This window comes from Balaenoptera musculus, chromosome 8 (assembly GCF_009873245.2).
Source record: "Balaenoptera musculus isolate JJ_BM4_2016_0621 chromosome 8, mBalMus1.pri.v3, whole genome shotgun sequence".
NCBI classification, from domain to species: Eukaryota; Metazoa; Chordata; class Mammalia; order Artiodactyla; family Balaenopteridae; genus Balaenoptera; species Balaenoptera musculus.
This window is the reverse complement of record NC_045792.1, coordinates 109,220,672-109,235,502: the sequence shown is the minus strand read 5'-3', so window position 1 is coordinate 109,235,502 and position 14,831 is coordinate 109,220,672. Positions and strand designations below refer to the sequence as shown.

Sequence of the window (14,831 nt, the reverse complement as noted above, 5' to 3'; positions counted from 1 at the left end):
GGGGTCTGGCCCAGGACAGACGGTGGACGCAGTCGGGACTGGAGGCCCCCCGGCAGGAAGTGGTCCGGCTCACGGCTAGAAGAGGCTGGGTCACAGCAGCATCTTTCAGGATCAGCAAAACGCAGGAACAATCCAGGTGTCAGTGGAGAGGCAACACATGCGTATCTCCACACCGTGGAATATCATTTGGCAACAGAAAGGACAGCTGACACCAGCAACACCACCGATGAACTTTCACGACATTAAGCTAAGTGAACCGGTCACAGAAGACCACGTGTTGTGATTCCATTCCATTTCCATACGAAATGCCCAGAACAGGCAAATCTGTAGAGATGGCAAGTAAATCAGTGACTGCCTAGGGTCAGGGAGGGAACGGGGAGCCACTGAACACGAGGTTTCTTTCGGGGGTGAGGGCAACATTCTCAAACTAAACTGCGGTGATGGTCACACAACTCTGTAATTTTACTAAAAATTACTTAATTGTACATTTAAAGCAAGTAAACTTTATGGTAGGTAAATTATACCTCAACGAGGCTGTTAAAAAAAAACCCAAAACCCTAGAGAATCGAGCAAGCTCAGCCTGGGTGCCCTCATATGGGATTTGACTGCCAGCCACCGCGACGCCCTCCCCAGAGGCCAAGTGCCAAGGGAAAGTCATCAACACCCGGTTCAAATGCCCGCAGAGGTGGCATCCACGGGGCTGGATCCCCTTCACCTGAGCGCAAGATTCCTGCCGGCAGACCCATCAGGCCCGAAAGCCCCCGACCGCGTAGCACACCCTGGGCACTGCCCAAGAGCGCCAACTCCACCGCCCTGCGGAGTGAATCGCCAGGCCAGGAGGCCTGTCTCCTCTGGCCAGAGCCAGGAAGCCCTACCCTGCGCCTCACCCCACCTCAATCTGCCCCCGGGGAGGAAAGGAGGTGCTGACGTCAAGGCCCGAGCGGCCCCAGCAAAGGGCTCGCAGGGTGCGGGCTGGGCTAGAGGGCGTGGGTGGGCAGGTCCCTGCAAACTTCACCCCGTAGGCCCCCACCAGTCAGAAGCGGAGGAAGTGCGTTTCCTCTTCTATATTCCCAGATGCTCACTGGGAAGCTTCTGGACCCAGCTTTGTCGGGTAAAATGTAAACCGCACGCCTATCGTCCGCTCACAGATGCCTGCCACTGCCAGTTGAGGACAGGACAAAAGTTCTCCCCAAACTACCACGCTCTGCGGGTGGCTCCCTCGCTGCCCCAGCTCATGCAGCTTCTGCTCTGGGCAAGGGTGCCACCCTGTCAGCTGCTGTCCAGAATGGGTAGAGCCAAGGACCCCAGAGGTGACCTACACAAGAAGCGCAACCCTTTTCAAGTTAGAAGTTACGTTTGTAAAAAGAGAGGGAAAAAATTACCACGCACCTTGGTGCTCAATGCCAAGCAGAGGAAACGTACAGTAAGATGGATACGAGCTGCCCGTCGCAAAACTCTCCTGCAAATGAGCCCCAGCAAAGTCCAGCAGCAAGCTGTAACATGCTGGCTTTCTTTCTAGCTTCCCCGAGCAGGTTTCCTGCAGGCCTCCCTTTCCTCACACACGGCAGGGAGAGCTGAAGATAAGGCTGCCAGCATTACTCAGCAAGGCCCTTTCAGTGACAGGGAAGGTGTGGTTTCACTCGAACATCTGTAAACCGCTCTTCTGGTCATGACAGTGGTGAGAAGAGGAGGAGGAGGGCGCACCGTTTGCCACTACAGCTGAGTCCATACTTTGTCCCCCGTGATGAACAAATACAAAGAAACTTCTTTTAAAAAGAACAAAAAACATTAAAAACATGAGAACTCTATTCCAAACAAACCGGTTGACACTGAATGATGTGAATTAATAAAAATATCAAGAAACAGTAAAAAACCACACATTTCCTCAACGCTTCCAGGCTGAAACCTGGCTAAAGGATTAACTGAAGTCCCAGCACTAAGCATGTAAAGGGCGTCTGGTAGGAGCCAGGCCCTTCACGCGCCGCCGGTGGGCTCTCCTCACACGAGGGGCCCGGTGGAGTGGCAGGTGGACCAGAGGGGGAGAGCTGGGGTCTCTGCTGCTCACTCCCTCTGCAGCTGTGAAGTCCAGGCCTCTGCATCCTCACACTTCACAGCAGATGCTCAGTAAACTTGTGGGAGGGACAGAGGGACACCCGGGCCCTCCCAGCTCTAGCATCCTCAGACACCACCCTGGAAACACGCTCTCGAGAAGATCAGAACTTGACTACTGAGATTGTTCCACTTTCTTTTTTTAAGGGGTGGTGTCCATAGTTAAGGAAATGTTAAAGAATTCATGCTTCACCAAGTCTGATATGCAATCCACCAAGTTTAAAAACACATGCACGAAGATAAGCAAACTCCATCCTAAACCTTCTTTGGAGATCTCTAGTTCCCTTTCAGAACTGCCTACCTTACAGCCAGTCGGCAGCGAATGCTCCTTCCCTCCCCAGAGACCACAGAAGCAGCAGCTCCAAGCCCGTCCCTTTCAAAGCTGTCTTCCTCCAACACTGCGCCCAGCCTCCCTGCCATGGGGAGGTAAGTGCTCCGCTGATCTTACCTAGACAGTCCTGACAAGCGCCTCGAGAATCAGACCCTTCTAAGCCTAGCTGTGGTAAATTTCTGGTTGTTCACAATAATGACAATAAAGTCCATAAAGCACAGATCTCAGGCAGTTAAAAAAACTGACTGTTGGTCAGTTTCCAGGCACAGAGTACCTGCTTCTTATGGACATGAGCACATAATAACCACACACAGACAAAATACAATCAGCTGCCCCCTCGGCAACCCAGCTGATTGGGCTGGTCCCTCCGACCCTGTTAATTCAACTCAGCCAATCAATAGCCTACTCCCCCGAAACCGACTCACGGGAGGCCAGGTAGCCGCCAAAGCTATCCCTCCTGATAAACACAGAAAGCAAGCATCTATGGTTCAAAATAAAGCAAACACAGCTGTCTGCCCTCAACTCTTGGTGCCCGTGGGTTACGAAGGCCTCCTACAAACATCTCTCCTTACTAACAGTAACCAACATCCCCCAATGCCAGGCACTGTGGTAAACGCTTTAGTGGACCCCTCCACAACACCACGCTCCAAGGACCATGATTTCCACTTTACAGATGACTTTTTAAAAGCAGGTCTGGAGAAGAAGTAACCACCTAGAGTCACACAGCTAACAAGCAGTGGGGCTGACGGCAAGAAGCCAAGTGAGCGGCCCTGCCCCGCGGCTGGCCGCCTGCATCACCCACATGCCGCCCTGAGCCCTGCGCTCTGGCTCCAGGTCTACCCCGTCACACTCAGCAACTCTTTGGCCTCTTTATTCATCCTTCACGCTGTCTGGTCTCCCCCTGGTCTCCCCCTTCACTAAACTCCACCCAACCTGCCGGGAAGGACGGGTCTCATTCATGTCCCTGATTATGCCGACAGCACCCTCCACTCTGCCTACACCGCGAAAGGGCCTGACAGACACTGACACGAAACGTACATCGGACCTTTCACCTCCCTTCCCGGACTTCAGTGTGTAGACAAGCCCTTCCACCGGTCGAGGCCAAGGACACAGCAACCACTCCCTCACTCCCACCCCAAGCTCCCGGAGTAACTAACCTAACTCCAGAAGGGTGCTATACAAACCAGACCTGGGCACAGATCGGATGGAGGACCATGCTACTGGGTGAAAAGTGCCAGCCCTTCTCGATCCTCAAAAAGTAAAAAAAAAAAAAAAAAAAAAAAAAAAAAAAAGAGAAAGAAAAAAAGAAAAGAAAAAAGCGATGGCTTTAGGTAGAATAACTTGTTGAAGACGACGTGACGTTTTATACGTTTATCTAACTTCCAGCAAGCCCAACACACACGCCGACGAGAGGGAGAGCCCAGCCCAGGCTCCGGTGCTGATGCTTCCTTCCTACCCCGCCCTGCGGCGGCCGCCCGCGGAGACGCCGATCGCACCCCGGCCCCGCCGACCTCGCCCCGGCGGACGTTGGCAGAGTTGGGTTGTTTTGCTTCCTTTCCCTCGTTTTTTAAGGGGCTGTTCTCTGCCGGCGTCAAAGTTATCTCTTCCCGAAGCAAGTTCGCCGCGGCGACCGGCGAGAGCAGCCTCCGTCCGACCTCCCTCGCCGCCCGACACCCAGCGGCGAGGTGTGGCCGCCTGCCCGGGGCCGGCTCCCGGGACGCGACGCTCCGCGCGGGCGCCGACTGCAGGCCGGACGCGGCCCCACTCCCGGCCCGGCCCCGACCCCGCTCCGGGGAGCCCCGGCCCCGCGCCCAACCCGGGGACGCCCCTCGCCGGCCCGGCCCGCGCCGCCCGGCCCGACGCCCTTGACCGGTGCCGCCCGCGGCGCGCCCCGCAGCCCCTCCCGCAGCCCGGCCCGCCAGCCCCGCCACCCCGCCGCCCGACTCACCCCATGAGCCAGTCCATGGCTACGCGGGGACCGCCGCGCCCGCCGCCCGACTCTCTCGGCCCTTAGCTTGCGGCGGCGGCGGCCGGAAGTAAACACTCGCTCGCTCACTCCCACACGCGCGCCGCGGGCGCCGCCGGAAGTGATGCGCAGCGCGCCGCCTGCTGGGAAATGTAGTCCGGGCCGCCCCTGCCGCCCCTACAGCCCTGCCCGTCCCCCACCCCCACCACCGCCTGGAGCCTGCGCGGGGATGTCCCCTGACACCCCGGGATGTCCCCTCACACCCCGGGATGTCCCCCCACACGCCGCTGTCCCCTCACACCCCGGGATGTCCCCTCACACCCCGCTGTCCCCTCACACCTCACTGTCCCCTCACACCCCGGGATGTCCCCTCACACCCGGGATGTCTCCCCACGTCCAGGATGTCCCCTCCCATCTCGCTGTCCCCCTGCTCCCCATACTGCCCCCTACGCCCTGGCCGCCCCATGTCGCCAGAACGCCGCAGCCCCTCCCCCCTCCTCGGGTCCCCTCGGCCACTGGCTTCTCTCCAGGCTCAGGAAGCTTCTTACGTCAGGCTGAGCCGTCAGCTGGCAGCAGGGGAAGTTTTCGGGGACAGGACCGGCACGGTGTTGGGCGCTCCCGGCTCGGCCAGAGGAGCGAGACCCTCTGAGCCCCGCGCCCTCGCATCGCAGCGGCCTCTCCCGTGACCTGAGCCCCACTCTCTGCCCGTCCCGGCGGCGGAGACCAGCAGGTGACACCCCTCCATCCAGCCTCCTGGCAGCCATGGGGCCCTGGACGCGGGGACAGTCAACGAGACAAACAGAGGTCTGTGGGGCGGCTCCTTCCCCAAGGAAGGAGAGAGCCTGGGACAGGCGCTGGGCTTTGGCTGCCCTACAGGGCAGATGCCCGGAGGGACGGGCGCCTGTCCAGGGACCACATCGGTGGTGGAAGCCGCTGGCTGAGATCAAGAATGGAGGAGACAGTGCTTGGGACACATGGGACGCTTGGGACGGATGACACGCTGCGTCCACCCCCCCCTCGCCCAGTGCCGCTGCCCTTGGCCCTGGTCCCGCCCCACCCTACGGCCCCACCTGAGTCTCATCAGCTGCTGCCAGCTGTGCGGAGGTTGCCTCTCTCCCTCTGGTGCCTTGCTGATCATGAAGCTTGTGGGGGAAAATTGCACACTTGACCACCAGCCACCTGAGATGGAATAATGAGGAAAGACAGAGGGACGATGGGAAGTCCTGTCGCATGTCCCATCTCAGGGAGGAAAAGCCCGCAGATACGGGCCAGGGCCTTCGTCTCCACAGCTGCACAAGTGGCCAGGGTAGATAGTTAGGACTTTGCCTGTGGCCGGCCACTCTGCAGGTTGCATCTCTACCTAGGACAGTGACCCAGACCATCCTTCCCGAGGAATATGAGCCCCTGGGGACCCTGCCTGCATCCGGCTGCTGTAATCTTCCCTAAACTGTTACCCGAGCTTCGGGCCACCCCCCAGGTTGCATCCATCTTCCTGCCCCGCGACCCGCCCTCCCACCCCCCCCATCCCACGTCCCCGCGGTAGTCTGGGCTTCGGGTCCCTGCTCTTCCACTTACTGGCTGGGTGACTTGGAGAAGTTGTTTAATGTCCCTGTGACTCAGGTTCTTTATTAGTGGAATGGGAATAATAGTGCCCTAAGAAACTTCATAAGGTCACAGGTGTAGGCTGAAGATGGGGAAGCAGGGAGCTATGACTCAGCGTATTGGGAGTGTGACCCCCCTGCTCAGGCTACTTACCTGTGCTGAAGGTCCATCCCCCTTCCCCCGATGGTGGTTTACTGCTGGGTACACCCCACTTTATGGCTTTGTGTCACCCAGTCCATAATGGGCCATTCAGATCACATAGTCATGAGATGTCCCGTGGTCTTATGTACGGTCTGAAGTGGAGCCCAGTGGCAAGTCAAAACTCGCATCTCAAAGGAGCATGATTTATTTCGTAAGAGGATGTGGCTTTGCTCCAAGACCCTGGGGCCCTCCTATCTCGTTCACCCACTAGAGCTCCACAATCTCCACCAAGCACCACTGGATCCATTGAGTCATAAGTGCCAACTGGTAGAACTGCTTGTACTGCAGCCTCAGCTAAATCTTCTCCTCAGTTTGGAGCACATTCAAAACTGGCAAACCCTCAGGTCTCTTGCCAACTAGATAAGAATAGCACACTCAATGGGCACTGGTCAGAGATGATAAGTTATCTGCCCAATGTTCATATCCTTTTCTTCTCCCTTCCTTCTCTTCCTCCTCCTCCTTCTTTTTCCCAGCTTCCCATGTAGACAGGGTGGCCAATGAGATGGAAGTGGAAGTTGTTGGGTGGCTTCCAGGAAATCCTTTTTGTCTTTCCTCCCCACCCCAACCTGGCCCAGTCTCCTAGTTCCTGCCAATAATAGGAAAATGACGGCTAGAGCTTCTGCAGCCACCTGGGGCCATGAGGCACGCTAATGATGGCAGAGCAGAAATATGGAAAGAATTTGAGTTCCTGCTGAAACTCTGGAACCTCCACAGCAGTCCTGAACTTCCTACCTCTGGACTTCTTTAATTGAAAAAAATCTCAATTCGCTGTTCTTTCCAGTTTCTGTTACTTGAAGATAAAGACAATTGTCTGATTGATATATCCATCAAAATGTGTGTGTTCTTCCTAGTGTTGAGGTGCTCAAGGTGTCCTTCACTTTGGATGGGATGTCTTGACATTCCCAGATTACTGAACCTCCAAATTTTCACCTAGGTGTGGCAAGTTCCTAAATTTTCATGGGATCTATCCCTTTGGCAACCATGTGTGTTATTTTAGTGTCTAGAATGTCACTAAGTCCTGGGCTCTGCAGCCTATCAACGGGACATCGTCCATATGATGGAACGGTGTGGCATCCTGACATAATCAGACTCTGCGTGGACAAAACCATGGTGGAGGGCGTAAGCGCTGATGTGACCCTGCAGTGCGATGGTGGAGGTGCACCCCTAACCCTGGCAGAGGACAGCTCACTGCCCCTGGTACTCTTGGTGTGTGGGGGTAGGGTGGGGACTGTTGTACTGACTGGCTCCAGGAAGGATACCACATCTGGAAGGACAGCTGTAGCTGGAATCATCATGGCCTTAAACTTGCAATAACCCACTGTCAGTCACCGACAGGCCTCCATCTCCTGCACAGACAACACGTGTGAGTGAAACTGGAACGTGACAGGACCTCTGCACCTTGCAGTTCTCTGGTGGTGGCACCAACCTCTGTGACTTCTCTGGAGATTCAGTTCTGCTTGTGGTCTACTACTTTGGCAGGGAGGTGGAACTGCAGGGTTTTTCACTTAGCCCTTCTTTCCATTCATCCATCCACTTGGCAAATAAGTATTGCGTGCCAACCATGTGCCAGGCCCTCCGTAGGTGCTCAGAATGCAACGGCAGACAAGACGGACAAGAAGTAACCCCCTTAGAGCTTACAGACCAGTGGGAGGACACAGTCAATGAAAAAAATCAAGACGTATAATACTTTAGGCATTGGTAAGCACTCTGGAGAATGATGACGCCAACGATGGGGACAAGGAGTTCTGGGTGTTACAGGTTGAATTGTGCCCCCCTAACCCCTCAAAAGAGGTATGTTGAAGTCATAACCCCCCAGTACCTCAGAATGGGACCTTATTTGGAAATGGAGAAATTGCAGATTGAATTAGTTAAGATAAGGTCGTAATGGAATAGCGTGGGCACCTAGTCCAACAGTGTCCTTATAAAAAGGGGCGATTTGATCACAGAGGGAAGATGGTGTGGAGAGACACAGGCCAAGGAGAGGCGTGGGCCAGAGCCTTCCCTCAAAGCCCTCAGAAGGAACCAGCCCCGCTGACACCAAAGATTTTGGTTTCCGGCCTCCAGAACGGTGAGACAACAAATTTCTGTTGTCGTAGGCCACTCAGTTTGTGGTCCTTTGTTACAGCAGCCACAGGACACTGATGCAGACGCCAACCCTCAACTTTGTCCTTTCCACCAGCCGCCTGCCTTCTGCCCAGATTCTGCCCAGAGGGGCGCCTGGAGCTGTGTGCCAGCAGGGAGTTCCTGGGCAGGGAAACGAGGGGCTTGGTTTTCCCAATTATGCTTTGCTGTAGACTGGGGACCCCCTGAAGGCAGGACCTGCAGGAATCCTCCAGAGGCAGTTGTCCTCCATTGTGGGGCAGAGGATGAGGCTTCCAGGGTAACAGTGACCACATGACAAGTCTTCGCGGAGAAAGCTGACTCTCAACAGTGACCCCGGGCACAAGCCGAGCCCTGCTGGGTCCTCCTTCTCTTTCACTGTCTCTGGCCTGACCCTGTCTGTCCATCCCATGGCCCACTCACCATCCATACTGTGGGCAGAGGGCCCGCCTCCGGCTGCCTTCCCTTGTGTCCGACAGCCAGTGGGGGACGTGGCCAGTCGGAGGTCCAGAGCATCCTTCCCAGTGCCGGGCTGCCTGGCCAGAAGGATACACTTCCTCCTACACCTCGGGGGCTGGAGAACAGTGGCTCCCTCTCGCCTCCTGAGCTGGTTCTCGTGTGTGGGACAGTCCCCAGCGAGGCTGAGGGTGAACGACAGCAGCACCAGGGCAGCAGAGAGGGCCAGCCTCATGGTGCAGACGGTCAGCATTGCTTGTCTCAGAGAAGCCTGGGGGGTCTGCTTTGGGGAAGGCACCTCAGAAAGCCAATCCCCTGGGAGCTGCCAGGTCGGTGGCTCCCAGTCTCCTCGCTCCCCTCCCAAGGCATCGGCCCTTCCAAGCCTTCAGCCAATGCTGCAGAGAATGCCCTCCTGCAGACCCGCGCTGCCAGGCTGGCTGCCCTACTCACGCTTCTTCACTTCAGCCTCACGCCCTCCTGGGCAGTGATTGCAGGAAGGAGACCAGGGCTCCTAGAGGGACAGGAACTTGTCCAAGGTCCCCCAGTGAGCAAGTGGAGAGCTGGGATTCCAGAACCATCTGTTCCTAAGCCCACCGTCTTCCCACTACATTCTGCCTCACAGAGGGGCTCTCCTCCCTGGGACTTGAGAACGGCGGAGGAGGTCACCCGTGGGAGCAGCCCACTCAGCGGCCCTTCTGTCTGGCAGTGGCAGGAGGGCCGAGCTGCCTTGGGAGAGCTTCAGGCTCCAGTGCCCCTCCCCCTGCCCCCTCTGTGGGGCATTTGGCTTAGGCCCTGAGGGGGTGGGCACTGGTGCTCAGGGCCAGGTATCCACAGAGACACCAGGAATCACTGTCACCTGGGATTACTTCCCGGGCACTTACCACTGGCCAGGGGCCGTGCTAATGCTTAATGCCGGCGACCCCTGGCCTCTCCCCTCCCCCCGAGCCTCCGCCCTGTTCCATCCAGCCTTCCCCAGCTCGAGTCCCTGGGTTGGCTGGGGCAGGACAGGCTAAGGAGCCCTAAGCCATGGCCCCTGGCTGGTAGCAGTGAAAGGACCAGGCCCAGGAAAGAGCCAGGAGACTGGGCCCTCCTCCCGGCCCTGCCGCGAGCCAGCTTTGGCTCACCCTTCTCCATCCAATGGGAGGGGGCTACGAGATCGGGGGTCTCCAAATGCTAGATCTCCTAGTCTGCAGGCGCCGCACGCTCCCTGGAGAAACTTCGGGAATACAGATGCCTGGGCCCTGTCCCCTCCTTAGGGTCTGACTCTGTAGGTCTGGGTGGGGCCCAGGGATCTGTATTCGAAGGGGATCCTGAATGGCAAGCCGGATGAGGAGCCCTGGACCAGACGGCCCCTAGTGGCTTTTCCTGATCAACCTGGTGCCTGCCCTGGTCTGTGAAGACCCCAGTTAGTCAGCAGGGGAGGCCGGCTCTGCGGCCATAAAGCCTTGTTCCCAGAGCAGTTGCTGAGCAGTGCCGTGAGCAAGGTCTGAGGGGCTTCCTGGTCGTCCTGAAGTGTGCGCGTCTACCTGCTGACGCCCGCGCCATGGGCTGCACTGTGTCCCGCCCAAAATGATACGTCAAAGTCCTGACCCCCAGTGCCCCGGAGTGTGACCTTACTTGGAAATAGGGTCTTCCCAAATGAGATTAGTTAAGATAAGGTCATGAGGGTGGGCCCTAGTCCAATATGACTGGTGTCCTTATAAGCGGGATATTTGGACACAGACACACACACGGGAGAATGTCACGTGAAGATGAAGGCAGAGACCAGGGACTCTCAGTGCCAGGCCCTGATGGGCAGTGGGGGCAGAGGCAGACCCCCAACGGAGGGGGACAAGTGTGTATATCTGCTCAGCAATGGGGGGGATTTGAGTGAGGCCCTGCACCTAAGACTGGGGGAGCCATGGACGAGCATGGAGCTCACTTGCAGACCAGGGCAGGGGCACCTTCCAGGGAGAGAGAAGGACGGGCAGAAGGAGGGTGCTTTGTAGGCCGCTCAGTGGAGGCGAGTGCGCGTGGGGCCGATGGAGGAGACCGGAGACTGGAGGCCTGGACGCGGGCGTCACCATCCAGATGAGGGGTGCAGCGAGTGGGGCTGCAGTAAGAGAGTCGAGAGCCACAGCCAGTGCTGCTTACTGGAGGGCCGTGGGGTGAGGGCGGGGAAGGGAGGTGAGGGGGTGTGGGCAAGGGGCGGGGGAGGGAGCCGAGATGCCAGCTAGACTGTAGGTGGCACCCAGCATCTGGGCCTTTCCGGGTCTGAAGGCCAAGGATGAAATCTGGCTGGAGACACAGCTGTGGCTGTTGACTGCAGATGTGTCTCTGAGGGTGTGGCGGTGGGGCTGGGAGGCCCGGAGCAGGTGGAGGCTGTGGGCAGTTGAGGCTGCAGATGGGCCAAGGGCAAGGCCTCAGAAGGAGGGTGGGGCAGGGTGCCGTGGCGCTGGAGACCGCTGAAGACCCGAACTCCCAAGCCACGCTTTCCTCCCAGCCTGCAGGGCCCCCGGGATGTGCGGAGGCTGGGGGTCCCGGCCCGCGAACCGGCCGCGGGCAGCAGGTGGCGCTGCCGGGCTGCTCTCCCGGCTCCGGGAGCGCGGGGTGGGAGCCCGAGGCCGGAGAGGAGCTCACGGCGCGCCCCCTGAGCGGGCAGGCCTACTCTCGTGTGGCTCGGCCCGGGACGCCGGGAAGGGCGCTCGCCTCGTCCCCGCCCGGCAGGTGTTTGCCCACCTGGGGCCGGACCGGGGGCGGGGGCGCGATGCCCTAGGGCTTGGCGCGAAGCAGGTGCTCACCGCGCCCCCCTCCACTCGCGGCCCGGGGCTCGCGGAGGGGCGGGAGCCCAGGGGCCCCGGCGCTTTGAGGATGAAGGACGCTGTGGCGGGCCCGGCTGGCGGCGTCCGGGAGTGGGCGCGGCCTTCCCGGCGTGAGCTCAGCGCGAGCCCGCGGCGCACCCACCACACCCAGCCTCCCGGTCCTGGGAGCCCGGGGCTGGCCCGGCTGTGCGCGCCGGTAGGGTGGGGTCTGGGCTCCCAGGAGGGGGACCCCAGGGGCCGGAGTGTGATGGGGGCGCTTCCGGAGGGCCCAGAGGCCGGCTGCTCCCGCCCCAGCCAAGAGGCTCTGGGCGCCCCTACACCTGGGCTGACGTCACCGCCCAGCGGGACAGCCCCGCCCTTGCCGGTGGGACCGCGCCCACGGTCCCCCCACTGGCGGTGCAGCCGCATCCTTCCCCTCGGGGAGGAGCAGGGCAGCCAGCCACTGGCTGGGTGAGGTGAGGCCCCCGACCGTACCCTCCCCCACCCCGTCCTTCGACCCCAAATCCTGCCCTTCCTGGAGTTTCCTGTTAGGGTTGACTCACGGGGAAGGGCCTTATCATCTGCTCCCGCGCCATCCCCTTGTTCTTGATCTGCCCTAACGCCTGCCGCCCAGCTCCCCACGGCAGACCACCAGCAGAGGCCAGGAGCAGGGGGATTGGCGCCTGGGTGGGGGAACCGCAGAGAGAGTGAGGTCTGAAACTACGTCTCAAATCACTTGCAGGGGCGGGGGTTGGAGGGTAGATACTCAGGGAGGGAGCCCTGGGGTTCTCTCTTCCACCTCTGGGCCCACGTGGGGTCTTAGTCCTGCAGGCCTGTGGTTGCCCAGTATTGGCCTAGATGTCCAGAGCCCGAAATACGTGGGACCCCCGTAAGCTGCAGTGTGTCCTGGGGCAGGTGAGCCAGGGAGTTTCTGGTAGACGGTGCAGGTAAAGGTGCAGGGGGCGGAGCCTCCTTCCTGCCAGGCCTAGTTTCCCTTGATGCCAGGTCCCTGTGGAGTGTGTGGGGGGGTGTTGGAGGGGTCTCCAGCGCCAGGGGCTTGACTGGGGAAGGGGCAGAGGAACGAAATCTCATTTCTGCCGGTCCTGGGAGACATCGGGAGGAGGGGCGGCTCTGCCCTCAGGTCACCTGGGAGCCAGAAGGCCGAGAGCCAGGCTGTGAGCTGTGGCCGGCACTGGTCGCCATCCTGTCCCAGACCCCCCACCCCCACCCCGCCCTCCCCCGCCAACGTGGGCATTGGGCTGACTGGACTTAACCCTGCTTCCCCAAATGTTTCCGGGTGTGAACACCCACTGGACGGGCGCGCTCTAAAATGGGGCTTTGTTTCCTCCCTTGGTGTCTGGCGCTCAGGCCCTTTCTCCTCCCGCCGCTCTCCAGGACTCCGGCCCCTCACCACCCACCCTCTCCCTTCCCCCCACTTCTATTTCAAGCTCTCCTTGGCTATTTATAGCTACGTCCGCCAATTGCGTCAGGCTGAGTCTGGCTTCCGCCCGCCCGGATGCCCATGGTGCCAACACCGCCGTCCCGGACAGTCACCTGCCCTGCTGGGCCCCCGCGGAGGCCCCAGGTGTGCAAGCTGGGAGAGCGCCCTGGTTGGGGCTGGGGCGCCGGGGAGTAGTCCCGGGAGCGCATGTGCTGCGGCGGGTGGGCGGGGTACCCCGCTTAATTCAAGGCAGGGACGGGGAAAGGGGCAGCTTTCCCTCTGTTCCCAGAGTTGCCCTGCTGGGCTGCCCTGAGGAAAGGCCTTCGCAGCTCTGGTCTCACACGTGGTGTCTGCACAGAGACTGAGAAACCGAGGTCCACCTGCCGCAGCCTCCCGGAGGCCTCCCCCTCCCCAGCCCTTCCCCCCAACAGTTCCCCAGGCCGGGAAGTTTGAAAGCTGGCTCGGATTTGAAAGGCTGGAGGGAGCTCCCCCAGGGGACCTGCCTAGAATTGGCCAAGCCTGGCCCTGGCGTTACCCTGACCCGCAGCTTTTCTGTCTTTGGGGTGGGGGTGGGGGTTCATTTGTCCTTCCCGCCCCCCTCCCCAGCTCTTGCTCTGGGAACTGGCTGCCTCTGGCAGCCTTTCCCTTCCTTCTGCCCAAGACCAGCTTTGGTCCCGTCCTCAGGGGGAGCCACTTCCTTCTTGCCCCCGACCCCTTCTCCCTTTCTAAAGCCATCATCACATAATCAGGGCCCTACCACTCCTTCAAAAAGACCCCATGTCTGGAGACCCCCAACCCCTGGGCCAGAAGCAGGTCCTGGGACTGCCTTTTACTAGTCTCGACACCCCTGCCCCTGCCAAAAATGATGAGGTTTCTCCGGGGGCTCAGCCTGATGAGCCCCCACTGACTGGGTGGGCTAGGCACCCACGAGAAGCCCTGCTGGGAGTCAGCCCCACCCCCAATTGTCTGCCCAGCCCCCAGCCCCCTCCCTTTCTGGGAGAACGGGACACCAACTCCCCATTTCCATTCTTCAGACCTCGAAGGCTCCATGGCTTCTCCTGGATGGCAGAGGGCCTCTCCCCTGCTCAGGATGGACCACTTTTCTGCAGAAGAGATGAACCCCACCCCCAGCCTACCTGCCGTCCAGAGCCACGCAGAGCCGTGCCTCCCTTCCCATCCCTTGGCCAGAGGTGGTCAGCTTCCCAGCAGGGCACAATCCCACCTCTGCCCTCTCCCTACACATGCCCCAGCCTCTCCACATACAGCTTGGCCTCCGGAGGCCAAACCACCACCCACAGCCTTCCTGAGAACCGGCCCTCTTCGCTCTTGCCCTGCTCTGAGCCCCATCAGTTCTGAGCCTCAGGAGTGCCTCAACAGGTCCATCCACAGAAGCAGGGTCTGAGCTAGAAGGGGCCTGAGGGGCCACTGAGGCTGACGCTGACCCTCTGGGGGACATTGGAGAAGTTGGTTCCCCTCCTTGGGCCTTGAAGAGGGTTGACTGAGTCTCTACAGTGGTGTGCAGCTCCGAGACTGGTAGTTTATGGTTTATTCATTGAATGTTCACTGGGCACCTTCTTTAGCAAGGACAGGATGTCTATGGTCCAGTGGGAGGATGGAGGTAAGCACACAGCTTTAATACATGGCCGACTAGTAGAGGTGCACTAGGTGTGTGATAGGAGGTTACTACTCACCCACCTTCTTTCCCTCCCTCCCTGCCTTCCTCCCATTTACCCATCCCTCTACCCCCTACCCACCCATCCATATACCCCTATTCACCCATCCATTCCTTAATCACCCATCCATCCATCCATCCATCCATCCACTCTCCCTCCCATCCACTCACCT

General features: G+C 59.4%; 1 protein-coding gene across 1 annotated transcript in view; it reads right to left on the bottom strand.

Annotated features, from left to right (window-relative positions):
* The window catches only part of MOB2 (MOB kinase activator 2), a 54,006-nt gene extending 49,468 nt beyond the window's left edge, over window positions 1-4,538 (bottom strand). Inside the window, exon 1 of the mRNA XM_036861439.1 lies at window positions 4,389-4,538. Within this exon, the coding sequence (XP_036717334.1) occupies window positions 4,389-4,405 (17 nt within the window). The 5' untranslated portion in view covers window positions 4,406-4,538. The remainder of the gene's footprint in view (window positions 1-4,388) is intronic.
* Window positions 4,539-14,831: the final 10,293 nt, after the last annotated feature.